The sequence below is a fragment of the Cyclopterus lumpus genome, chromosome 6 (assembly GCF_009769545.1).
Source record: "Cyclopterus lumpus isolate fCycLum1 chromosome 6, fCycLum1.pri, whole genome shotgun sequence".
Classification (NCBI taxonomy): Eukaryota; Metazoa; Chordata; class Actinopteri; order Perciformes; family Cyclopteridae; genus Cyclopterus; species Cyclopterus lumpus.
Window position 1 is genome coordinate 14146819 of NC_046971.1, and position 26512 is coordinate 14173330.

General features: G+C 44.7%; 1 protein-coding gene across 2 annotated transcripts in view; it reads left to right on the forward strand.

Annotated features, from left to right (window-relative positions):
• The first annotated feature begins 24001 nt into the window (after positions 1–24001).
• Positions 24002–26512, forward strand: part of frmd4a (FERM domain containing 4A) — a 59373-nt gene continuing 56862 nt past the window's right edge. Inside the window, exon 1 of one of the 2 annotated variants that reach the window (XM_034534774.1) lies at positions 24002–24301. In XM_034534774.1, the coding sequence (XP_034390665.1) occupies positions 24209–24301 (93 nt within the window). In that variant the 5' untranslated portion in view covers positions 24002–24208. The remainder of the gene's footprint in view (positions 24302–26512) is intronic. The other variant, XM_034534773.1, reaches the window with a different exon arrangement.

Consider the following 26512-nt stretch of genomic DNA (forward strand, 5'->3'; position numbering starts at 1 on the left):
GTATGGTGTGTGTCTGTCCGTGACACACACACAGGCCTCTCTCTGTGTGTGTGTCAGTGCACTGGGCTCTCTGGGTGGGTAGGGAGCCGCTCTGTAGAGGAGATGTTTCACTCTGAGGATGAGACAGCGTTTCTAACAGGATCTATTTGCGGACTGGGATAATACACTGACATAGCTGAGGGGACCCAAGCCCACCGGAACCACCGAATCAGCCATGGAGGGACTGCTGTCTCCAATTGAGGACACGGGTAGGTTACCATGGGGATTGCAGAGCATCCCAACTACAGTTTCCTCAACAGGAATCAATCATAGGAATGGCATATAGGGAGATAAGCCTTCCCTACAAGCTACTGGGCTGCTGCAATGAATCAGTCCGTGCTGCTGTCGCCGTGGTGATGCTCAACATCAAGCTGAGAAGTTTCCGAGCTACCGACGTTGCTAGGGGCGATAGGCAGAATGCTGGGAGATTGGGAGACAGAGGAGATCTCAGATACACATATTTAAGCATTGCAGAAAACTGAAATAAGATTTTAGTTCGGATGCAAAATGTGTGTGTCCACGTGCGTGCGTGTGTGCGTGTGTGTGTGTGTGTGTGTGTGTGTGTGTGGTGTTGGGGGGGGGGGTGAGAGTGTGGGTGTGGGTGTGTCTGTCTGTGCACAGATTAACAAGGGGTTGCATTGAAAGAATGACTTAGTGTTTCAGTGAGTGGTGCCTATCTCCCTTCAGTACAAACTACTGTCCTCCTTTTGATTTAGGATAGAGCAGGAAGGAGAGGAGAAAGATGTGCAAGGGAGGAACTGGGTTCAGTTTGTGCAGTGAATTGGGTGAATATCTGAAAGTGGCAATTCACTATTGTTCTTGTTATACATGAGCTTTTGTGTATGTTGGATATTCAAGTCTCTGTCTAACATGGGACCTTTTAGGTTTGTGTCTCATTGTGCTCAAAGCATCTATCTGACAGTGCATGTCTGTGTCTGTGCCATACAAAAAAAGGCTAATGAAATAGGAAAATTGTGTGTGTGTGCCTGTGTTACCGTCAGAGCACACTGGGTGATTTGTCTGTATCCATGTGCCTGCATGTGACATCCAGCCCAGTTGTGTGGACAGTAATGGACCCGAAGAGTTGTCGGTCTCCCAGTTGAGATTTAAGATGAAACCCTGTTCGTTCTGTCTGGGGTTTTATTTTTCAAGATATATCATAGTGAGAGTTAGTGTGTGTAATGTGTGAGAGAGGGAGACTTGGCTGGACAAAGCGCTGCAATATTAAAGCTGTAATAATGTTATTAATATTTATAGAGGTATGATTGCATTTTTGGAAGAAGAGAGTGAATTTGTTACTGGTTCTTACAATTACAACTGTATCCAGACCATACTCTAACATTGAATTCATTCTGAAATAAAGCCCCAATTTGAATCAGCTTTGCACTCTAAAATAATTATTTTCTATTATAGAATGAGTCTCCACTTCTAATGCCTTCTCCCCCTTCAGCCTGCTCCTCCCCAAGAGGACAGAGGTGATTTAACAACCTCTCTCATATACAGTCCACCCTCCCTTCCCCCTCCTTATGTTATCACCACTGGTACAGACCCACACAACCCCAAATGAATCCTTAAAGCATCCTCCACCAACTATAGATGTGAAAATGTGCCTATATGTTGATAGTCAGTTTGATAATATTCTGGCATATAGGATTAGCTCAATAGTGACTCCAACACAAGGAGATGTGAGGGTGCTGAAAGGGTTGCCACTGGGATTGCCTAATGGTGTTGTCACACACAAGAACACCCGTCTGTTCACCTCTCCTAGCTCACCTTTACAACTCATCCTGTTTCTTCTCTTCATTCCATTGCAGCGTTGGCCGACTCCTTTTCTTTTCCCTTGTGCAGGATGAGCCACGCACTCCCTTTTACATTGAAGCCAGTCCGTCTCTTTCTCGCTTCTCCATCCTTTTTGTCTGCCCACCTGTCTGTCTGTGTGTCGGCCCCTTGCCGTGTCTTTGGCAGTTAACCCAAGCTCAGTAATTGGTATTTGCAGATCGGCCCATGATCTAATCCAAAGAGGAGGGTTAGCGGGCTGTTTGAAGCTAGACTTGGCTTCAAAGTTATGGCGTGGAATCAAGCCTGCTATATCTGTGCTGTCTGCCACCCTGGCATGATTTGCTGTGGGAATCACTTCCAATGACTAAATGACTTTTTATAATTTATCTTCATCAGCCACATTGAGCTTCACATGCCTCACAGTCGATCTGTGTATCTCAGTTTTGGCATCAAAGTCAGTTCAGTGTATTCATGTGAATGAATCACAGCATAATGAGCCAGTGCAGGAGGCTCTCAAAGTTCACACTACATAATCTCAATTTATTGTGGCTTTTCTCAACCGCAGAGACAAAAGGAGAAGTCTAGTGAAATCAGTGATGTGATTTGGTAAAGTAGCAAGCGTAGCTACTAAAGTAGCAGCGTAGCAATGTCAGGGTGCTTCTCAGTGGCAGTGGAGCATCTGTAGGAAATGGGACGAAAAATAAGTTTTTCCTCTGCCTTAATACAAAAGTGGTGGCACAACCCAAATTCAAAGCGTTTATGATTGGGAATTTTCTCTCACAAGAAACCAAAAACGTATGCAGTATTTTTCACGCCAAATGACAAAAAAGATGAAAAGGAATCAATTTCTTCTTGTCAGTCTAGCTTTAGCTCTTGCTTCAGGGATACACAAAAGGTGACCTCAACCCCAAGATAACAGCTAGGGAATAGAAATAGCCTGTAAAAGCTGCACTACTCCTAATCTCCAGCTCACTAAAATGGGAAAACTGTGCTGAGATGGCTGGTTCGGCTATATTGGATATTAGAAGAGTTGTATTCATATCTCCTCTGAGCTCCCGATCGCAAACCTCACTCCAGCATGTTTTCTGCCTTTTTTCCTTGCTCTCTGTTTCTTTATTTAGGATGACAATAATAGACAGTGAAGCAGACAAATGAAACAAAATAAGCATCAGTGAGCTGTGTGTCTACATACAGCGGAAAAGCAGGTCAACGCGACGCACAGGGATGCAGAATGTAGTGAGTAAAGTAATCCTGAGGGAATCTGAAAGAAGTTGCCAAGAAAGTACACATTCAGATAGGCCTTTATGAACACAAAGACACACTCTTTGTCTTCATAAAGGCCCGTCACTGTGAAAGTGAAAGATCAAGTTCCCAGTTGGTATTCCTAGTTGTATGTAATATATGCATATAGGTCAGTAGAACAAGGAGCTCGAGCTTCATAGAAATCTTCCTCTGGAGAACATGTCTTGGTGTCACATCTTCTCCAAAATGTGTGTGTGTGTGTGTGTGCGTGTGTGTGTGTGTGTGCGTGTGTGTGTGTGTGTGTGTGTGTGTGTGTGTGTTTGTGTCAGCTCTCCAGTCAACTCACTGTGTTAGTGAATCAATAAAGAGTAGTTATCGAGAGATTAACCCCGTCAATGCTCTATCAGTCTAATCAGAAAGACTGTTCCTCCCTCGTTAACTCTATCACTCTCTCACTCCTACCTTCATCTGCTAGCTCGCTTCTCTTTTTCGGCCTCACGTGTCATTGCCTCTCTCGTATCTAGGCCTCTTCCATCTTCAGGTCGTGTGTGAACATGTGTGTGTATGTGGTGTGTATGTGTGTGTGTGTGTGTGTGTGTGGTGTGTGTGTGTGTCCCGCTGCCCATGACAATATGGGGCCATTACAGAAATGGCTCAAGGCTTGGACATACATGCACACTCACCCACACAATATATTATTTATTCCACTAAGCCAATATCCACCCCCCCCGCCCCCCCCCACCCCCCCCCCCCCACCCCACCCCCCCCCACCCCCCCCCCCCCCCCCCCCCCCCCCCCCCCCCCCCCCCCCCCCCCCCCCCCCCCCCCCCCCCCCCCCCCCCCCCCCCCCCCCCTCCACCCCACACACACACACACACATCTTATACTTCCTCACCTTCCCCTCTTCTGTTCCGCTGCCATCACATGCACAACCACTGCAAACACAATAACTATTGTCCGTCCCCCCCCATGCCCCTTTCTTTTCCTTTCCTCCTCCATCCTTCCATCCACCGGGTTCATTAGCAGGCATTCTTCTTTCAGAATGGTTAAGGTCGGGGTGGCACGGAGGAGAAGATGAAGCAGCCAAAAGGGACTTGACCAGACCCACATGAAGCCACCTCGCTGCTTGTATGAAAATAATTAGGAGAGAAATGCAGACCTGAGGGGGTTTGGATTTGCAGCCTATGGTGGGGGTGCCTTTGGCTACCCACTCATACACTCACTCACACACCCACCCACACACACACAACACACACATTTAATACACAGCAGGTTGGCTGGCAGCAATTGAAGGCCAAAGTAAGCAGCAAAGGGGGAGGTGCCTGGAACCGCTTGAGACGCATGCAAACAAAACACACACACACACGCGCGCACACACATACACACACACACAGAGACACATTCACACAAATACACACAGAGACACACACACAGATACACGTACATCTGCCAGCTGTCATTTGCCTTCCAAGTGCACTGTCATGATAGTCTGTTAGAGACGTCACTATGAACTATGATTTAATTTAAATTTAAAATAAATGTAACCCACTCATCCCATTCTGAAAGAAAACATACTGTTTTACTCAATCTATAATAGGGATCTATTCATTGTTGGTTTTGATAATTGAAAGAGGCGAATTTGCAATAACTTTTTTTAATGTGCCTGGTCTCTCGTGACTACGCGACTACAATAGTATAAAGCTGATATTATATAAAATACATAAATCTATGCATTCATGACACACAAGGAGGCAGATAAAGAGAAGCAGAACTGATCAGCGGGATGCCACTATGCCATGTAGTGAGAGAGATCCTTATACAGTTAGTTCCCTGTTTGAAGCTTCTTCTCTCTTTCCCCATTTGAAGATGTGGCACTGCATGTCGGCCATACGCCATTTCTGATCATGTCTGTGTGTGTGTGTGTGTGTGTGTGTATATGTGTGTGTGTGTGTGTGTGCGTGTGTGTGCTCGTGAGCCTGCCCTGCTGTGTCAAGCATGTCAAATGTACTCTTGTCCCCTTGAGGAGGCCCGCACGATGAGATCAATCAGAGCGCAATTGAGCAACCAGAGAAGCAAACCAGTGATGCACTTAATGTTAGGTGTTGCCATGGAAACACAGGGTGCAGATTTTCCACTTCATTGGCTGCTATCAGTCTACAGGCATTTTTTTAAATGATTTCCAAGGAAGGCAATTGAAAGATGGGAGGGAAAAGGAGTCAAGTGTCCACAAATATAGTTAGAAGACACAGCAAGACACAGAAGTATCGTAATGAGAAATTTACTGTAACACCACGCTTCAATTAAATGCACTTGTGTTTGTGTGTCAGTGCACTTTAGATTAAAGAGCTTCCAGCAGTCCTACTATGTATATTGACTCTATCTGTGTAATTGCATAGAATGGATAGTCCCAAGAGACAGCTTTCCCTGTACTGCTTTTAGCCTTTGCAGAATCAGAATGGCAATTACACTTTCCTATATTGGAATGTAATCACAAGCGTGCACACACAAACACATACACACACACACACACACACACACACACACACACACACAGACACACACAGACACCTTTGATGAATGAGCAGCGGATTGGTAGAGTCACCCCTGCAACAAAAGGTGACCCTGCATTGAAAAGGTATAGGTACATACATCACCCTATCAGTAGATCTACATTGCACAGACACTTTTAGGAATACACAAATACACGTGCATACACTCACACAGGATATAGGACTTTCTTTCTTACCCTCACCCTATTAATCTGTTAACTCCTCCAGACACACGCACTTAGGCATTTCCTCCACTCTTTATTGTGCCATTGTCCCCTCAAACCCACCAGAGACCCTCCATTTCTAGCCCATTTCTTCCTTCTTTCAAGCCACGCCACCTCCATCTCTATACATCCTCCCCTGGGCTCTGAACTATGACCTCTTTACATGAGCAGAGAGGAAGCTGGCAGCAGTCACTAACATATGATTGGCTGACTGGAGTGGTGTCGACACTGACCTGAGGGGAGAGAGGAAAGAGAGGATGGAGGCAAAAGAACCGCATGTATTGAGGGACCTAATTTCTGAAGTACACCAGAAAGACCACGCCATAAAACAACTCAACATGTAATACACAGATGTTCTCTCTAATAGCAACTGCAGTGGGCCAGCTCTGACCTATTCACATGCATTGAGGAATATGGCTCTATTACAAATACAAATGCAGCTGGAAGCGCCAAGTAGTGTAGAGGAAAAATCACTCCCCCATCACCGCAGGGACTCAGGTTCAAACTCTGGCTGCTGTGTTTCTGGCGAGTGGCCCTTTGAGCTTAATTGGCAAAGTAGCAGATAGGAAGCCACAAAGGATCACGTCTTTGTAACTGCACTGATAACCACCACTGGTTGGCAGGGGCACACTTTTAGATGTGACCACATGGACCTCCATGTGTTACTGCCTCCCGGAGAAGCTCCTAAGTGGCAGATTGTTGTGTTTTGGAGGTCCTAAGCCTCCCCAGGCCAAACACAGGGAGTTATTAGCAACACAATCTGCAGTGCAGAGGGACAAAAGAAGAACGAACATGAAAGAAAGAAAAAAATACAAATGCTGCTGTTTTTCCTTTCAAAAAGGTTCTCTTTCAGTGGCCATTAAAAATGAATATTTAGGCTTTGTTCTTGTTGAATATTTGTTCAGTTCTAGAGGACAGCACAAGACAAAGCATTTTTTTCATATTTGAGTAATTTCAGTTTAAAGTGCACACAGCATGAACAAAATTTACATTTGCACTCTTTATGCTCTAGCGCGCTAATGCATGATTCATGATTTACCTACACAGCTGCTCAAGGAGACAAAGACATTGAACACTTTACCCTGTGCATGCATGTAGATGCACACACTAACAGTGCATACCCTCAAACACATGCATGCACACTGGTCAATTTGCATTTTCCATAACATCTACATGCACAGCTTCATACATATGGACCCATCAGACAGCCTTATTGATGTAGACATGTCATCCTCCCAGCAGCAAGGCTGGGGCTAGCATCTTCAGAGCTGATGGCGGGATGATTGGATGGATAGGTCAGTGATAGAATGAGAGACTGTGATGGTTGAAGGTGCCAGAATGATTGAACATGGAGGAGTGAGGTAATTCCTTCGAGCCGTTTTTGATTTTCAGAAGCAGTAGTCCATGTCACCAAAGTAGCAGTTTACCAATCCCATCTGGCTTCAGTGATGTACCCCCTGTGGGGGCCAAGTAACCCCTAGTCAGCACAAAGCATTTGTGGTTGAAAAATAAATGTAATACACAGCGCTGTGCCATCAGTGTCTGATTTAATATAGACTATATACATTTCAGTTCATGAACTTACACTTATATATTTTTGTAATCTTTATTAAATAACTATTTTTAAAGAATTTAAAGAACAATGCTAATTTTATATATATATATTTTAAATCTCACTTACCCACTGGAGTGTCTTCACGTACCCCCAGTGGTACACATACGCCCATTTGAGAACCACTGCATTACACCACTAATTAACTGGTTCAGATTTTAATTGTAGCTCCCACACTTCACAGATGATGTCACCGTTTCCATAGTAACAGTCATTTGATTTTTTAAAATTCTTGATCAGTTCATCCTGTGACATCACAATGACATAACGGATGTCAGATATCAGAGTCTCTAGAAGTGACTTTCACCAGTCTAGTTGGACAGGTGCGTAAGAGGCACCAGGCGCCACCAGCTTCTCTGGTTCCCACCCACATATTGACGCGGCTGCTTGACGTCCGTGCTCAAATTCGCCAGGACAGCAGCGTCTGGGCCGTCTACCCCTCTCTCGACTGCTGCACGCTGATTCTGCGGGACTCTGGTTTGGAGTTTACATGTTCTCCACGTGTCAGCCAGGGATGAATCCGGTGGACTCAACCCAAATATAAAAACATATATTTTAGTTTAGGTTAGGATTAGATTGGGATTAGATTAGGTTAGATTAGTTTAAAATCTAATACACAGTGCACTGCCATCAGTGTTTGATTTATTATAGAATATATAAAATACAGTGTATTGACCTACCCTTATATTTTATTGAATATTTATGAAATAACTATTTTCAAAGGATTTTTTATGCTCATTTTAAATCTCACATTAACCTTCACGTACCCCCATTTGAGAACCACTGCTGTATAGTACTGTGCGTTTTATTGGGCCCTTCCTATCAGATTTTTTTTAAAAATTTAAAACACTCAGCTGCGGTTGCCAGGTATCCTATTACCTCCCCTTTCCCAAGGGTAGACAGCTGCCATTACGCAGAATTAAACCCAAATATGAAATCAAGGTTGCCAGATTGATGCGCATCCATCCTCCAAGGAATACTTACATCATCCTAAGTGTCTCGCTGACCCTTCATGCTTTCATTACTGCTTGTTAGAACAATTAAGTGTGACGTGTGTCAGATTTATAACTCACCCCTGTGTGTGTTGGTGTGTGTGCATGTACATGTGTTTGTTTGATTCTGAACAGATGTGAGCATCTGCCATTTCAGATAAGGCCATTAATACATGTCTAGAGGTGTTTGTATGTGGATGTGTCTGGTTTTCGGCAACAGCTGTTGTTGTTTTGTGTGTACTCTGTTTGTACCTTCACTTTTGCAAGTTGTCTGACATACCTAACTTTAAAAATGCATGTGTATGAGACACAGATAGTCAATGTGGGTGTCTCTTTTCACTTGGGGACTGGATCCAGAAAGAATTGGATCCTTCACCCCTTGCTTTGGTTTGTTGGAGTTGCAAATATGAACATTTAACAAATATGTAAAGCCCTCACCAAAAGAAGCTCCAACAATTGCATTTGGTGATCCAAATTTCTTACATCCATCCATCCATCCATTTTCAATACCGCTTATCCTCATTAGGGTCGCGGGGCGCTGGAGCCTATCCCAGCTGACATAGGGCGAAGGCAGGGGACACCCTGGACAGGCCGCCAGTCCATCGAGGGCACATGTAGGGACATACAACCATTCACTCTCACATTCACACCTATGGGCAATTTAGAGATCAATTAACCTGCAGCATGTCTTTGGACTGTGGGAGGAAGCCGGAGAGCCCGGAGAGAACCCACGCTGCCACGGGGAGAACATGCAAACTCCACACAGAAGGACCGCTCCGACCGGGAATCGAACCCGCGGCCCTCTTGCTGTGAGGCGACAGTGCTAGCCACTACACCACCGTGCAGCAATGCAGTAAATTTCTTACATGCATTGCATAAATCTTCATTCATGCTGAACAGCTCTCACATATACAACCTTTTTAAACATTAGACACAAATTACTTTCCCCACAATCAGGACATATTGTAAGTTGCATGTCAACACTTGTGCATGGCTTTAATAAAAGTAAGGAAGTGCACATTAATCCTGCATAATATGATACAGTGGAGGCCAGTCCCTTTTATTCAATACATCATGGAATGCAGACCTGCCAGTCCTGAAGTGGGCGTAATTTGATGTTGGATAATTATTATTTTGAATATTGAATATGAGCAGTTTCATAATAATAATAGTATTTCAGAAAAACACCTTTGTAAATCTGAACATTTCCCATGGGCACAGATCCAGTTCTGTGGTAACCAGTGTGTTGCACTATCCTGTCGTGTCTCTATGTGAGCTTGGATCCACTGTTCCTGTTTATCAGTGTAATGGTATTGTAATTGTCCTATTTTGCTTTTTTACAAGACAGTTACTGTATTATACTGCACATAAACCCAGGTTTCATTTGGCTTCCCTTGAAGCCTTGGCCTTTTTGAAGTCTTAGAGATATGTTTTAATTCCTCTAAAACCCTTGTCATGTGCTGTTTCAGTTATTTGATCCACCTCTAATAAAGCTGATTCTGATTCTGATTCTGATTCTCAGAGCGTCTCACCAGTGTACGGCATGTCATACTCTGACCACCAGAGTGCGCTGTGTGATGGGATTCCCCTTGCCTAGCTCAAGGCTTCCCGAAATCATAAGAATGACTTGCAAGTCCAGTTGAGTTGCATTCACTGAAGAAGAGCAGGCCCTCTTGGCCCTAAGTTTGAAGTGGTTTCCGTACTTCTTCCTGCAGCTCCTTCAGTAAAGTGTAGGCGAGAAGAATCTCTCCACAGCAGTAAGTGGGTATTGAGAAGGTCAGCACTGGTGAAGAAACACTCCTGACATTGCTTTAGATTTGTGGCTGTCAGAGGCAACTGGCCTCCTCCTCGCCTTGTCCTGTCTGATGTATGCAGCCAATAAGCAGGGATCTTCAGCTCTAATGAGCAGTGGTCTGCTGCTCTGCTGCTGTGTGTGTGTGAGCTCGCCGTTTGGCCCAGTAAACACAGAGCTCCATTGGACAACTCCACAGTTCCTCTCATCCGTCATCACAGCTTTCTCAGAGACACGAGGGCTCGTAGAGGGAACCAGGTGGGGAAGAAGGAGTGTGTGTGTGTGTGTGTGTGTGTGTGTGTGTGTGTGTGTGTGTGTGTGTGTGTGTGTGTGTGTGTGTGTGTGTGTGTGTGAGGTGACCAGGGAATGGTTATGTGTATAATTAATGACCTCATCCTGCTCCTCCTGCTGTCAAAGAGGTGGACAATGAGCGGGTAAAAGACAAAGAGCAGGGTATGCAAGTGAAATCAAGAGAGAGAAAATGACACGAAGGAGTAAGGGGAGGACAGCGAGAGACAAAGAGATTGAAGGAGGCAAACATATGTTAAAGGCTGCACTTAATAATGAGTTTTGTCAGTGACTGAGTGTCCGTCCCACTACCCCTGCTGTCTACTGGAGGGGCTATTACATAGGATTCACCCCAATAAATCCTCCCTCTCTTCCTCCAGTTCTTAATGTGTCATGTGCCCAATATTCAGCTCTGTCCTGCCTCCTTTCTCTTTCGTAGCTTCAGGTGCTTCTCTGTTCCCATGGCGATGACGCAAGGTGAATGTAAATAAGTCGTAAATACCAAGGGACAGGACCTTGGCTGAGAGAGAAATCTGGGACTGATCAGCCAGCCTGTCACAGCACATCTCTTTTTCTGACTGCTGTGAAGGTGTAGCAAGGACAAAGGCAAGAAAGGGGTGGGAGGTGACTGGTCTGTCTAGCAGGGGTCTCCAGTGAGCCCCAGGGAGTCAACCCACCCCCCACCACCCCTCTGTTAGCCCACTCTCTCTCTGGTTTTTTGTTTGATCCATTTTAGATATTAGCACCAAATGTGTGCCCCATAAAACATGCAGAGTACTAGCTGACCCTCAATACCTTAAACCAATCGCTGCAAAGCCATACGGATACAAACTGAACTGCTGTGGTTGTACATTTTACCATCACAAGGATGAGAGGGATGACCTGGAGTGACTCCGGAAGGTGGAGATGATCTCCTCAAATTACGCCTGTCTCCCTGAACCCCGAGGGCTCTCCTCCTCCTCCTCCTCGTCTGCTCGTTAACAATGACTATCTGTCTGAGCCATTTGACCAACGTTCGGCATTGGTTTGTGTGGCAGCGGTGCACCTGTCAGAGGTGTGGGGCCCATCTGTACAGTAACAAGCAGCTTAGTCTCATGCCTGCAGCAGGAGGTGGAACTGGTGCAGTCTGGCTTGTGTTACTGCACTCCTGGGAGAAGCCATGCATGTGTGTTTATAGAATGAGTAGTTCACGTTGGCTCATTAGAAGAACAAGGAAATGCATGTATAAGTGTGTGTATGTGTGTGTGTGTGCGTGTGTGTGTGTGTGTGTGTGTGTGTGTGCGGCTGTGTGCGCATGGTGTGTGTGTGTGTGTGTGTGTGTGTGTGTGTGTGTGTGTGTGTGTGTGTGTGTGTGCGTGTGTCTGTGTGTAAAACGGTGTGGACAGGTGCATCCCCTTTGAACATTGCATTTGTTTGTGTGCATGCTTTGTTAGTTCGTGGTTTGCATTCCTGATCATAATCATGCATTGTCCATAAAGAAGGAGAGTTGTATGGTTACGAGGGGCTGAGAGGTTTACGAGGGTTATAAGCACAGCTGCATCCTGCGTGTAGACAAATGAGTCTTAAACAAAAGTCTGAGAAATGAAAAAATATTTGGCTAGAGTGTGAGGAGTGCAGGGAAACTTTAAAACATTAGTTTATGGGTTTTCAGTAGTTAGGCTCAGTGACGAAATGTTTGAAGTTTTATGAAGTTTTATTTCATTGTAATCCTGAAGTGTAAATTGATATCTGAGTTTTGGATTGTCAATAAACGGATAATAAACAAGCAATTTAATGGCGTCACCTTGATCAGTGTGCAAGTGATTTTATATCCTAAATTATTAATTGGAAACATAATTAACTGATTAATTGATTATGGAAAATAATCCTAATTTTCATAGGACATATAATTGTTGTTGTTGATGCACCCCTAACAACCATTCTATAGTTCATCAACATAAAGGACAAGGATCCATCACAAAGTATCTGTCCACATTACAAAAGCACACACACTTACACATATACAAATGGTGTTTACCCATGTTTCCTCCTTTTTCCCAGTATCCCAGTATTCTCCCTCGGGAGTATGATCATGTATAACCTATTTTCCCTCATGATCTGGCCTGTAAAGATTAAATATGTAGCCATATCATCAAACATTTAACACTCACGCTGCTACAAATCAGAATCCTAATCGTGTGTGGACTTTGGGGAAGGGGACTCACGTGCATGTCTTGCTCCTAAATTGATGTGAGTGTGCTGTTTGCATGCTAGAGTAATTCATAAAAGTTGTGGAGACTTGCTGGCAGACGGGCATGGATGCTTACTGAAGGGTTAATTGTTAAATCAGTGTCAGGGAAACAATGTTTTCATAGCCACTTAGCGGTGCTGGTGGGCACGCGCGCGTCTATCTCTGTCTAATTCTGTGCATGGCATAGACTGGAAAGCCTCCTCGGCACTAGGTAAAGTGGGCTAAGTTTACTGGGGCAGAAAATGCAGGAGCGTGACTCATACAACCAGTCTCTAAAATATGCTTCTGTCGCATTCTGTCTGCTCAGTGCCTCTCAGACACACACTCACTCTGTGGTGAGCGGCTTGTAGGTTCAAGAAGGACAGATGCAAAGGCTGAGACCAAGTCTGAAAAGGTGGAAGGTGTGTCTGTTTGTTTTATGAACGCCTTTTGATCCCCCTTTGTAACAGATATTCTATTAATTTATATACTCAGATATTTCAAAGAACGCGTACTCTGGTTAGTCTGAGTACGAATAATTCTGACTCAAATCCAAGGTGACTTTCACTGCGACAAGAATGACAAAAGATAGGAGACAGAGCACCTGCCTCTCCCCTCACAGGCCTTTCTAGAAATCACCAACACACACTTCTATTCTCACACGCACACACACACACGCACACACACACACACACACACACACCACACACCTGCACCATGAGAGATGCACAAATAGAGAGCCATTCAATGTAATAGGAAAGCAGACTGACAGCAACATTCAGATTACTAACTGTGCAGCAGAGAATGACTAAGCAGAATCCCTTTCATTGCAGTAGCTGTTCATCGTCATTCAAGACGAAAAAAGGCACGAATGGAGACCAAAAGACAAAAAATACTGAGATACACAAACAGACCTACATTAAATAAAGATATTTTGATACTAATAAGAGTGCTAGGCATAGAAAAAGATCAACAGAAGGATAATTAACTCACAGTTTGACATACATGTAGTCAATAAAACCATTTAAGGTAATGTGAGGTGACGTGTTGCATTCTCTGTTGACTTTAACACCTACTTGTGCAGTGTATAAGACTTGCAGTAAGCCATTTAGACAATTAGCTGCAAACAGGTGCTTAAGAGGCTTTATCAACATGTCTGGAATAGATACTATTTTTGAGTGTGTGTGTGTGAGTGTGTGTGCGCAAACCTCAAACCACTTGGAAGATTGCCCGGAGTTTGATTAGCACATATCCCTATTTTCCAGGCCAGGTGGCCATCACAACCAATAAGCCACACTCAGACACACACACTCTGCACTCTCGCTCTAAATAAGGAATAAAGACCAAGACTGTTCTCTGAGTTTTTACGATCAATCAGAATCAGAGAGGCTCGTTAAGGCCAGTTTTGTGATGCACAGTCTGAGATGCTGCTGTAGCCACCACTCGGGGGTTCTTGCTGCTCACTGGATTACTAGGATAGTCAACTTCCACGAGGAAACTGCTGGTGAAGACGGATGGAAAAAGTCCTCAGACTTAAACTGCATCAGCGCGATTCATCTTATGGTAGTGTAAAAAGTGATTTTGTGTAGTGGTTAATAGTGTGTATCGTTGAATGCGTTGCCATTTCATTATGCTTTTAAATGGATCTATAAATATCTGATAATGTTCATGATTCTTGTAAATTCCCCCTTTGTATCCAGATAAATCTACACAGACACAGTAGCTTGTGCCTCTTTTGTGTAAATCACACAGTAATGTGTTTGTGCGTTTGTAAGCACATGTGAAGGTTCCTTGCATGTGTGTGTTGGAACACAATGTGTTATTTGCTCCTGCGCATTATGATAAAGAGGTGAGGTGATATTCAGCTCTCTCTGTGATGATGACTGTTGTAAACATTGCACCGATTCAACGATTCATTCCACCACCTTCACTGGATTCAACACAGAAATCTGGGTTTTAACCCGATGTGTGCCAGGGAGTCACACTGGGACACGCTGTCCCGTGTCGCCTCTCTGCTGGGGGCTAAGCTCCTCACTAATGACAAGTGCTGATCTGGATAGGCTACCTGCCGCTCTCGACACTCTTCACTGCATTCAGACTCCTTGTGCCACCTGCTCTACAGTCTTAGTGGCAATATACTGTCCATCTTCACCATGCTGGAGGGTATTTATAATGCATGAGCGGCATGCAGATGAGAATTAGAGGGATATTTCTGAGTTATTAATGGTGGGGTGTTACATATTCACAGCAGGCAGCATTAGGAACGACTTCTGGAGAACAGGGAGGCCTCCTGAGGGCAACAAAGGACTGATGGATCTTTAACACCCAGCGATCTGTGTTATGGTGAATGTGTGCATATGTGTGTGTGTGTGTGTGTGTGTGTGTGTGTGTGTGCGCGTGTGTGTGTGTGTGTGTGTGTGTGTGTGTGTGTGTGTGTGTGTGTGTGTGTGTGTGTGTGTGTGTGCGTGCGTGCGTGTGCACAGAATCACGGCTGTGCAATAGACTCGGTCACATCCCAGTGCTCCTGACCACAGACTTGATGTGAGGACTGATGAGTGGCTGATCCAGCCGACCTCACACCCAAGAGACGTTAGAGAGGGCAAAGGTCATTGGCACTGTCCGGTTTAGGAAAAGGGCAGGAGTGGGACAGGAGGGAGAGATAAGATTGCGAGGAATGTGTCTGAGATGCAGTGGGGCTGAGAGAGAGAGAGATGAAGAGAGAAGTAGCAGGTGGACATGGGTTTATTGTGAGGCATGGAATCAAAGGAGTGAAGGAGTTGGAACTGGACAGAAAGGTGTGGCCATCACAGTCCTTTCCTTTCTCTAGACTGTCACAAAGCTCTGGCAAAAAGAGTTTTATATCACTAATTCAGTAGAAATCTGATCCTCAACCAGTTGCATGGTCTGGTTTCCTGCAGTAACCTGATTTCCCCCAGTAACTTGGGATCTTTGGTGCATGTAAATGTAGTTTGCCTCCTCCTTACAGCTTGTTATTGTCTTCAGTCATATCTTGTCTGTTGGTACAGCCCAGCTAAACTCACTTTTCCCCTTACTCCTTGTGTTTCTTCCTTTCTGGTTAACACAAAGAGAATGGAGGGTACATTCCTCTGAAAACAAAAACAACCCCTCTCCATGGAGAGTCCCACTAACAGCCTTCGTCCCCCCTGCTTCCCTTTTTTCCCTCCCTCAGTGAATCATTGCCCCTCTGCTGTGCACCCTTCTATCTCCCCTCCCACCCCTCTCCTTCCCAATCAGCCCTCTACCCCACATGTCCTGTCCTCTGCAACCACCACCCACCCCTCCCTGTCACTGTTACATAAGCTTCCAGTCATAGATCCAGGCCATATCGCTGTTGTTTTCGTCTTGTGTGTCTATTGGAGCCTCAGCATCCAGGGCCAGTGCTTAATGAAGACCCTACAAAGACCCATTGATGAGAGGCCCAGTGTGAGAGAAGATGACCTCAGCCAAGAGCACCCAGAATTGGGCATCAGCCACCCCAGGCCCTCCCTCCACACAAAGACGTCCACTGTGGACAGAGACCTGAAAGGGCACAGAGGGAAACAGGGAGAGAGAGAGAGAGAGAGAGAGAGAGAGAGAAAAAAAAAAAGTGGAAAAAAGAGGGAAGAGATGTCCTGGTCAAACAACTTAGAGAATGTGAAACAGAAAGATTTTTTTTTTTTTAAATGGAACAGATGTATGACTTCATCACTTAGTCGCTTCTTTGACCATTAGCTTCAGCTTCCTCTTCCTCCTCCTCTGTGCACCCGAAGACAGTGAGACCCACCCTCTGCCCTCCCTCTGCAACACAGTCTTTATCTCACTCGTGGATCATAACTGAGATCTGAACAGAGGGAACTACAAGGCTCTAGTCTGTCACACATCCTCAATGCACATTTGGAGCACTAACGAGAATCTAGACAGTTTTAGGAGCCAAGCCTGGTGGAGATAGTTCTGCTTGTTTATCAGATTTGGGCTACAACAGGTCGTTTAGGAAGCTGTCTTGGCCAGGGAATGAGAGAAGAATGTGGACAAATTAGGCTGGACTGTTAGAAGCTGTCGTTGCATGATCATTTGGAAAATTGGGATGTCACATGACTGGCATGGCATAATTATCTCATTGAAGTCATCTGTCAGTATCCCATGATTACACATAACAGAGAGAAAGAGAACAGGCTGTGCAGCCAGAGTGTGAGCATCTTCATTTTGTTGAAATATTATTTTGGGTGGTGTTTTTTGGGGATCGGCTGAAGGATGACTCTGGGAGCACGACTCGAGGACTTAGAGGAGACCCTGGAGCACATGCTTATGGATGTCTTTGTAAGTTTTCTTTTTCCACTTTTCTTTTGTTGAACTAATCTCAATAACAGTAGTTGTTTTATCCGTCATAAAGTGTATTTAACTGAATATATTTGTTCTCGTCTTTCGTCACCATTCTTCTCTATTCTCTCTATGTTTCATATTGGAGACATCTCTGGTGCATCATTGCAGTTTGAGAGGCCGACATATGTTTACATCTCTTTTCCAGATGCTCTCTCATTAATTGGCATAAAAAGTGTGCTGATTAAATGTTAAACTCTGCGCAGGGAGATTTAGTAAAATAACTGACTGACCAGGAATATAACGACTGCATGGCCAATACATGACTCGACACTGGGCTAGCCCACTGAGTTAAGACTTTGAGAATGTTAACTCAGCATGTGAGGAGCTTTCATCCAATCAACTCGAAAGTATTACATCTAGGTACTTGGCTTAAGCTTTCTGTGGTCTGCAGCCTTCATATTTATCTGCATGTTGTATCCATAAATATTTTGATTAGGAAGAAATACAATCTCTCAAGTGGAGGAAGTGAGAATGAGGAAATAAAGGGATGAAAGAGGAATGAGAACGTCTGATGGATGTGATTGACAGGTTTCTATTGCCCGTGACGCTTGGTTAGAAGTAGATTACTCAGTTGTTTTTTTACAAAGCATTTGGGCTGTGGGAGTGAACAACTATTCCAGAATCCCTGGTTGCTTTGATCTGCAGGCTGCTGTAATGAGTTTGGTCGTTAAGCTGCTGTTTCCCTTTAACATTGTTTACAGGCATGGCATCTGTTGGAGGAAACAGTAATCTGTCCTTTCCTGATCTATACTGTGCTTCCAATGAACTCTATCAGCACTCTCTCCCCTGCCGCAGGGTGTCGATGTCAATGACGTGTGGATATATGCTTCCTGAATTCATCAACCTATTTGGGATATTTCATATATCCAATAGATGATGTATGACTGGAGCAATAAAGATTAGTGCTTATGGGCAGAACAGGATTTGGATTATAAATGCATGCAAGTCATGTGGAAAAACAGGAGTCAGGAAAATGCTTCCTTCCTCAACATTTCCCTCTCAGCATCCTAATTAGACTGCTTATTTATGTATTTATTTATTTCTCTAATTGCTGGAAGAGGCTAGAAAACAGAGGTTTATCTGGCCACTTTGCATACTTAAATGAGAAATATTCAAATCGCCTGCACTCTTTCCAGGCTGCTTGCTTACTGAGCGTGCGTATGCCATATGCACACGCAAAGCCAAATGCACATACACACACACACAACACGTGACATGGAGACATAAGCTAGGAAGAGGCCTATTGCAACGAACCATCAGATGAAGGCTGGGTGAGTTAAATACTTTTATGGGAAAGTTCACCAGCAGCAGACATGTGTCATGGATCAGGCATCTTATATGACTGAAAACATGCAGTCAGTTTTCCAAAACAGGGTAATATACTCTATATATTGACCTTCTGTGGAAAGGCGGAACATTTCTGTATGTGTGAATCAACCCAGCAGTGAGCAGAGACAGGGGTTGTTACAGGGGTCGTTAATATTAAGGGTCATTAGAATAATGACAGTGCTTCTCCATCCTCCAGTAGAGAAGGACCTCAGTAGGATGCTCATAGGCTTGAAGCAGCCGCTGAGGGCACAGCTATTTTCATTACCACGGCAGCGCATATACATGATTCAGGAAAGCCGAGAGGATCAGAGGCAACAAACTTCCTCTCCAACATCTTTTACTACAAAAAAAGGAGATCACTATTTTGTTGCCTTGATTGCTCGCAGGAAGCTGGAGTCAAAGATTTAAAGCATGAATGCACACGACATGGTTACAAAGTCAAGCCTACCAGCTTAGAATTCAGAAATATAGTGAGAGAATCTATCACTGCTGTTAAAATCAGCTCATGATTTCAAGAAACAGTGCACTGTCATTTGGCTGTCACTGTCACTGGCAAGGACATTTGAAAAAAGCAGACCTCCCCAAAAGGAAGAATAACAATCATCTGTGTAGCTTGATTTCCATTACATTTCACAAAGCAACGGACATAGTATCATTGCCACATACACAGTGACAAGAACCTTTGACTTGAATGAAATAGTGTCATTATCTGTATGCGGCGATTGAATTTTGTTCTGGCTGCTGCAAAATGTTAATTTGTGGCGTAGAATCAGCTTGTGCCAAAGCTGTTGTGTATTGTGTTGCTGGTCCGCTGAGCTGTGTGAGCTGTGTGAGAGAGAGAGAGAGAGAGAGAAAGAGAGAGGCTGCCTCACTGTCTCGCACAAAGGCTGACAGTCACGTCAGGCAGTGAAGCAGCGTGATTAAAAATGCATTCGATCCCTGTGTAGTCTAATTGAATCTCCGCCTCATGCACCCCACAAACGCCTCCTCCCCCCTGTCCTCTCCCCCAACATCCTCATCCCTTCTATGATGAAGGCCTGCAGCCAGAAACAAACTCTTCTTCCTCCTAGATCCCTGGTATACTCCTCCATCCCCCTCTCCTCCTCTGACAGACGAAGATCCCAGCTGCATGGGATTGTTTCTCTTCTTTCCATCAGCCATAAAACACTAGTCCATGTCTGTGGGAGAGCTGGTTTGCCACAAAGGTCCCGTGGTCTGTGAGAGCATTCAGTCTGTCGAGAGCACAAACACTGTGACGTACTGATACCAAGAGCCTGCACTGTCCACAATGAGAATTGTGTCATGATATTGTATGCTATGTTTCTATGTGCATGTGCATAACCTATTCTCCAGTGTACTCTTCTCCTTTGAGCTACTGAAGATAGGTTGTTTCATATAGAGGCTATTGACTGGGTGTATTGTGTGTGACCATTCTGTTATGCAATGGGTGTGTCCTCTGCCCAGTGACAAAATTGTTCAGTTATTGCACACTGACCTCAGCTTTCTATCTCCATCCCTCTCTCTAGCTATGTCTCTCTCTCTCTCTCTCTCTCTCTGTCTCTCCCTCTGCCCCTGTCTCTCTCTCTCTCTCTCTCTCTCTCTCTCCCCTCTCCCCTTCCACATATGTCTCTCTCTTGCTCTGCCTCTCTCTACAACAATCAGTTGTTACCCCTTCTACATTAATCTGACATTGGTATTGATCGGTATGAGGCTGGAGTCACAGTGTCAAGTACTCTTAGGGTTCGACCACTTTCATTCATACTTAAGACTCAAATCTTTGAAAACAGGTCACAAAATGTTTCAACTGATTATTTTCTAAAACACCTCGGTACTGTGCTTGTTAACAAATATTTCTTAATCAGGAGTGGATAGTGACTTTATTTGGGACTAGTTCCAGTCACAGATCAATACACACGTGCTGTGCTACTGTGTATGTACAGCGGCAGGACAATGTTTGTGGTATCGACTAAAAATAAACTGCAGTGCTCATGTTCATTGTCATTAAAGAAAATGGCACTGAAGAATATGTTTTAACAGGGTTTAGCTACACATGGCTACGTGTTAGTAGGGTGATTGCAATTAAAATAAAATAGTTAGATTTAGCAATCATATGTGTCTCATTTCCATGCCTCGTCGGTTCATTCTGGCTGCAGAATACCCCAAATAAAAAGAGGGAAAAGAATTATGAACTTGATCCTTACTGTGAACATCCATAAACTAATCAACTATTATGATTCAGCATTCAATTTATATGCCATGCATGATCCAGATTCTGACCAGCTGCAGAGGCTTTCCAGTAGACTTGGGTGAATAATTCAGAAGCCTTGTATGCTATTCACTGGGGCAAATTGCACATCCAGTGGCCCATTCTGTTCTGCGGCTGCCCTCATAATAGACTACTGATTGGCCCATTGGAATGATGTATTCTAATTCTATTTAGGCATGAATGACTGTATAATGGCAGTGTGCGAGTGTGGATAAGGACTGCACCCAGACAAAGACGTCGTTACTTTTCCCAAGGCAATATGTTTGCACCTTGTCAAGGTTATAAACAAAGTACATTTGACCATGGACTTGTTATTTCAGTCTGTCTACATTCCTTTGGTGCCACTGGCTGAAATTGTAATTGTATTGAAAGACACACAAGCAGATATGCAGTACGTGCACGCACGCACACACACACGCACACACACACACACACAGTCACAGTGGGTTGAGCAGATGTGCTGTTTGTCCAGGACAACGTGTCCCGGTATTCCGCCAAAAAAAAAAAAAATTCTCTCAGCCGCTCTGTTACCTCTCTGAGCATGCGTGTTTCCCAGGCCTTCTTCCACAGACACTGCTGAGGGGATGATAATTGAAGTGGATGCTCCCCTGTGGAGAAGTCATTATGATTGGTTCTGGCCTGATTAAGGGTGGGAGACCTCGCTTTCTGCTCATTTCCCTGTCATGAGATAGAGAAAGACAACACTGGCATACACATAGAAGCACAGGCAGAAGCACACAGTGAGAAATGAATTAAATTACTCTATGAGGGTGGTATTGTTTAGCTACATAACCGTTTATCCGTGTTTTTTGTGCAATGGTGCTGTAACTCAACCCTTTTGTAATTTGTGGAGTCTTGGAAGATAAACATTCAACCCCCTCCCTCACTGCCTGCGATGGGAAGAGAATCCAGCCAGAGGGCATTTCTATAAACACACCCACCCACACACACACCCACACACACACACACACACACACACAGACAGACACACACACAGTGAGGAGCAGGACCATAGGGATGAGTCAGACCGCCGTGGGCAGAGACTGGCTGGGTTATCAGGGTAAATTAATGCGTAACAATGCCAGGAGTCTACAACTGAGAACCATCACTTCTCGTTATTACAACTAGGAACAAAGATGTAGCAGACATACACAAACACACAGTGGGAATGAAACCCAGACAGTCCATGCACTTTGTTTGCACCTCCCTCATTAGCATTTCTCACAACCAGGTGATCTTCCCTCTTTCTTTTCTTTGTCTCTCACTGTTTTTAAATGCAGATTTATTGGAAATGTATTATTAGCCGTTAGTTAATTTAGAGGACAGCTGGTGTGATCGGATCCAGCACAGTGGAGCATGTAAGAATGTCCTAGCTTTTTGCCACAGTTTTGTATTTTTTGTGGCATATTTTGTATGCAGTTTCGTATTTCAAATCCCATTTGCCTTTATTTTTGCGTGCTTGTTGACTTAAATGGGTCATTGTGCATCTAGCCTGAAGCATCAAGAATAGTGTTGTCTTTTTTTTGGGTTCCTTTCCTCCTGTCAAGATAAGGGCTTATTACCTCACCGGATTTGAAGAAGGGGAATTTAAGGAAAGAAAAACGAGAGCGGTGGAGGAGAACACACAAACACAAACCATACTTAAACTGTTCTATTAAGAGAATGTATTGTCATCTCCCTGTCAAGGTGTCACACGCCCTCCCTATTAAAGCAACAATGTTTTGTCTCCTGAATCAGGAGTAGCTGTTAATGTCTGTCATTGCGATCTGAATTAACATCAAATGCACACATCACACAGAGTAACAGGAACAGTGCAAACAGAAATGATTGGTGGTTTTTGGTTCCCTTTTCAATTCCTCCAGTATGTCATCTTCAAGACCTGGATGTCTGCAAACTATGTTTATAAATAGCCCTTTGATATTTCTCATGTAGGCCACAGTCACTCACTCACTGATGTGTGCCAGGGCATTGAATAAATAATGCTTTCTGGGGATTACCACTGCAGATGATTTCCCCCTGTATGCTTGTTGTGCGGCTTTAGCACAATATGTGTGTGTGTGTGTGTGTGTGTGTGTGTGTGTGTGTGTATGTGTGTGTGTACAGTGTGACTTATACAGTATCATGTCACAAAAGCCGTCGGGGGTCCTAACTTAAAGAAATGATATAGGGGATGGAAAAGGCTTATTTGGTTGCTCATTTTGACAGGTGGCTTTAATCTGATTGTCCAGCATCAAATCACCTCATAACTGTGATAACACATCTAGATCACACTGGTTATAATACAGCGCTGTTGGCTTAATATAGCTAGCTAGCCCATGCAGGATGTTAACTGTAAATGCATTAACCTACTGTACATGTGTGTGTGTGTGTGTGTGTGTGTGTGTGTGTGTATGTGTGCATATGTGTGTTGATACACTTAAGTTGATCAGCTGACGGTCCAGTATTGATGTGTAGAGGCAAACAGAGCTCAGCGGTGAGTGATGATGAGAATATGACAGTAAGTCACTTGGTGCAGCTGTAACTCATGAGTCCAATAGATTTAATGGACATGTAAAGACCACCGTGGTGGAAGCAGATCCGTTGCTGCAGCCTTCATGATAAAAGATCTTTGATGGAGCTTCGACTGCCTCAGCTCTGAGGGGGGGAAAGAATCAGGCCAATTTCCACACTTCTGTACTTTCAGATGATGCACCAAGTGATAGGATGATCAATATTTGCATGCATGAGCATCATGTGTGCTTGACTGCAAGGACGTGTACATGTGTGTGTGTTCCCCTCTTGTGCCCTTGTCCAGACAGTGCAGGCAGAGAAAGCTGGATGTAGGGATTCAAAGATAATCTCCCGACCAGATGGCAAAACATCCCATATTCCTTTTGAGGTTCCCCACGTGATCCCCTGTAGGGGCTGAACATGTGTGTGTGTGTGTGTGTGTGTGTGCGTGTGTGTGTGTGCGTGTGGATGGTGGGGGTATATATGCTCATACACAATTATTATTGGATCACGTGACACGAGCGCGTATGCTAATAACCGCCGTAACGTCACATTAATCCAGTGACCTGGTTAAACCCCCAACTGAAGGAAGTGAGTATGGGAGGCAGGGGGGGGGGGGGGGGGGGGGGGGGCTGCCAGAGCTGGAGAAGAGAGAGGAGACAAAGCGCGCGCCCTCTCCAACTCACACACTCGTTCCCTCCTGAGCAGCAGAGTGGAGCGTAGCTGAGCAGAGCAGGATGGGAAGTGTTTTAAGACTAAGAGAAGCAGAGACAGGCACATAGGACTAGTGTGGGGTTGCTATACTGCCACACACACACACACACACACACACGCGCACACACACACACACACACACACACACTTACAACACACACTTCTTTCCTCATACACGCACACGCGCGCGCCAAGCTCGTGTGAACCCCGGCTGCCAGGCTGGACGGGACGGCGAGGACACCCACTTCCCAATCTCGCACACATGCTCGCACGCCCACGGACACACACACTCTGGAGCGTACTATGGTGGTCCAGGGAGCAGTGACGCCCGGGAGAACCCGCCGGCTGATGCTTAAGTTGCCGGTGGGGACTCTGCGGAGGAACAGTGGAGAGAGGGTAAGACACAAGATTGCCTCCATTCCGACCTTCTCACTTTCTCCCTCCTTCTCTGACTGCTCCTGTCCCTCCTGTTGGAGACCTTTCTTGCTGCGCGGTTGTGTGTGTCGGTGGGACTTCTTAGCTAATCCAGGACAGGGTATTAGATTTGAATTGGTGGAAGGCAAGTCAAGAGCAAAGCTTTTAATCTCCACAGTGGACAATACTTCTGTGTGCTTCTCCTCCTGTCAGTCTGAGTCTGCCAATCTCTCCGGAGCTCAGTCTGTCTCTGCCACTGATAATGTATTCCACTGCAGTCCTCGGTGTTCAAGGTTACAGGGAAGTCCCACTGTGGGAGAGCATGTGTTTGAGTGCAGCTTGTTTGCCCGTCACTGTTAATGCAATATAACTAACTTGAGCCATGAGTGAGCTTCCGTTCATCAAGCAAAGCCACATGAAGTCTTGCCTTCAGCGTGATTTAAAGTGCTGGATCCTGTCCCGCCGGGGCTTTTCACACGCACTGGGTATCAGTCTGTCTGCCAGGGATCAGAGGCTTCAGTGTTTATGTGTTTGTGTAAATCTGGTGTGTGTCCAATGAAGGGAGAAGATAATAGTGTTCCAGCTATATGCTTAAGACGTGGAATGTGTGTTGAAAAGGTAACCTGTATGTAAGGACAGGCTGAAACCTGCCAGGTGATTCACCTGCTCTTCCACAAAGTTGTTTACACCTTGAGATGCTTGCATGTGTGTGAATAAAGTATGCAGCTGTGAGTGTTTGTGTGCGTGGTTCCCCGTTGCCTTAGTTCTGTAACGCACGTCAGCCCTCTTTCATGTTGTAACTACCTGGTATTAAGTAAATCAGATTCCAGCAGAGTGTGTGTACAGGTGATGAGCGAGCTGGGCTTACGGGCTCATCCAATCTGCTTTCCCAAAATCATGAGGTGCTTATAGGATCATATAAAATTTAATTTCTTCTCCCTTTTAAAAAAATCGTAGTCTTCCCAGTTGATGTAATGTGACTTCAGTTTCATGAACACGCCTCTCCAAGTGCATGTGACTTCTGAGAAACGCTCTTAGTTCTCTTTGATTTAGCGTGTACCCAGAGAGTTATACACACAAGCACACACATACTGTGCCCATGCTATCGTAAATTACAGTATGGCTTCTATACATTGGATGTGAACAGCTTTCACGTTAATAAGCCCATACATATTCCCACCCTGCTCCAACACAAAAATAACTGTTGTAACCTTTACATCACCTCTCACAGAAAACCCAACCTGGTGCATTTGCTTCTGTAGTCAAGTTGCACTGATGTAAGCAACTTGAGAGGTCTCAGACAATATCAGTTAGAATTTGTTCTGATGTGTTCAGGTCTCATAATTCAAAGAGTTCAGATTGTGTGTCATTAATGCTGCAGTGGCTGGGAAACTGATTGACTGATCTAACTGGCTGGCTGTAGCAATTCTGCTTGATTGGAAGAAACTGAATAGTTGCTGTCCTTTTTCAGAGAAGTAGTTGCTAATGGTTGATTGGCTGGTGCCTGTTCACACACACACAGTTATTTAAATTACCTTAATTAATGGGAAAAGCTGATTTTCACACACAGGAAAGGAGGGAGGTCTCTCTCTCTCTCTCTCTCTCTGTCCTGATTGCACTCCATTTCTCTTCCTCCCATTCTTTTCGCAGTCAGCTGTGTGCAGATGGACCAAAGGGGGATTACTTGTTGTGATTTACATACGCTCACTCGCATTATTGTACTGTTGTGCGGGTGTGCTTGCTCGGTAAGGCAGTCAATGTGTCAGAATGTCAAAATCCAACAAACCACACAAGCAGGGAGGTGTGCAATAAATTGTCAAAGACGACATGAGTGATACCTCTCAGGTGAACAAAGCTGAGTAATCTACCATTTCTACCCTTGAGCCTCTATAAAGGTTGACTGTCTCTTGGGTTGTGACTTTGCCTATGTCCTGGCTGAGCCTCTGAAATACTTTCACTACACAGCTGCAGCTTTGTCCTGCTCTGACTTGTCATGTTAGATAACTTATTGTGTTATTGTCAAATCTCCGCCTTATGCAACTGTGTGAACTGCATATAGGGGTAACAGCAGACAGACACAATATTGACAAAATCTGTATCTATAGGCAGCAGACTGAGACGAGTGGGATGTTGTTGTGGAAATGTGTATTGCTGCAGCCTCAGTTCCAGCTAAAAGCGCTTTGCACACTTGGT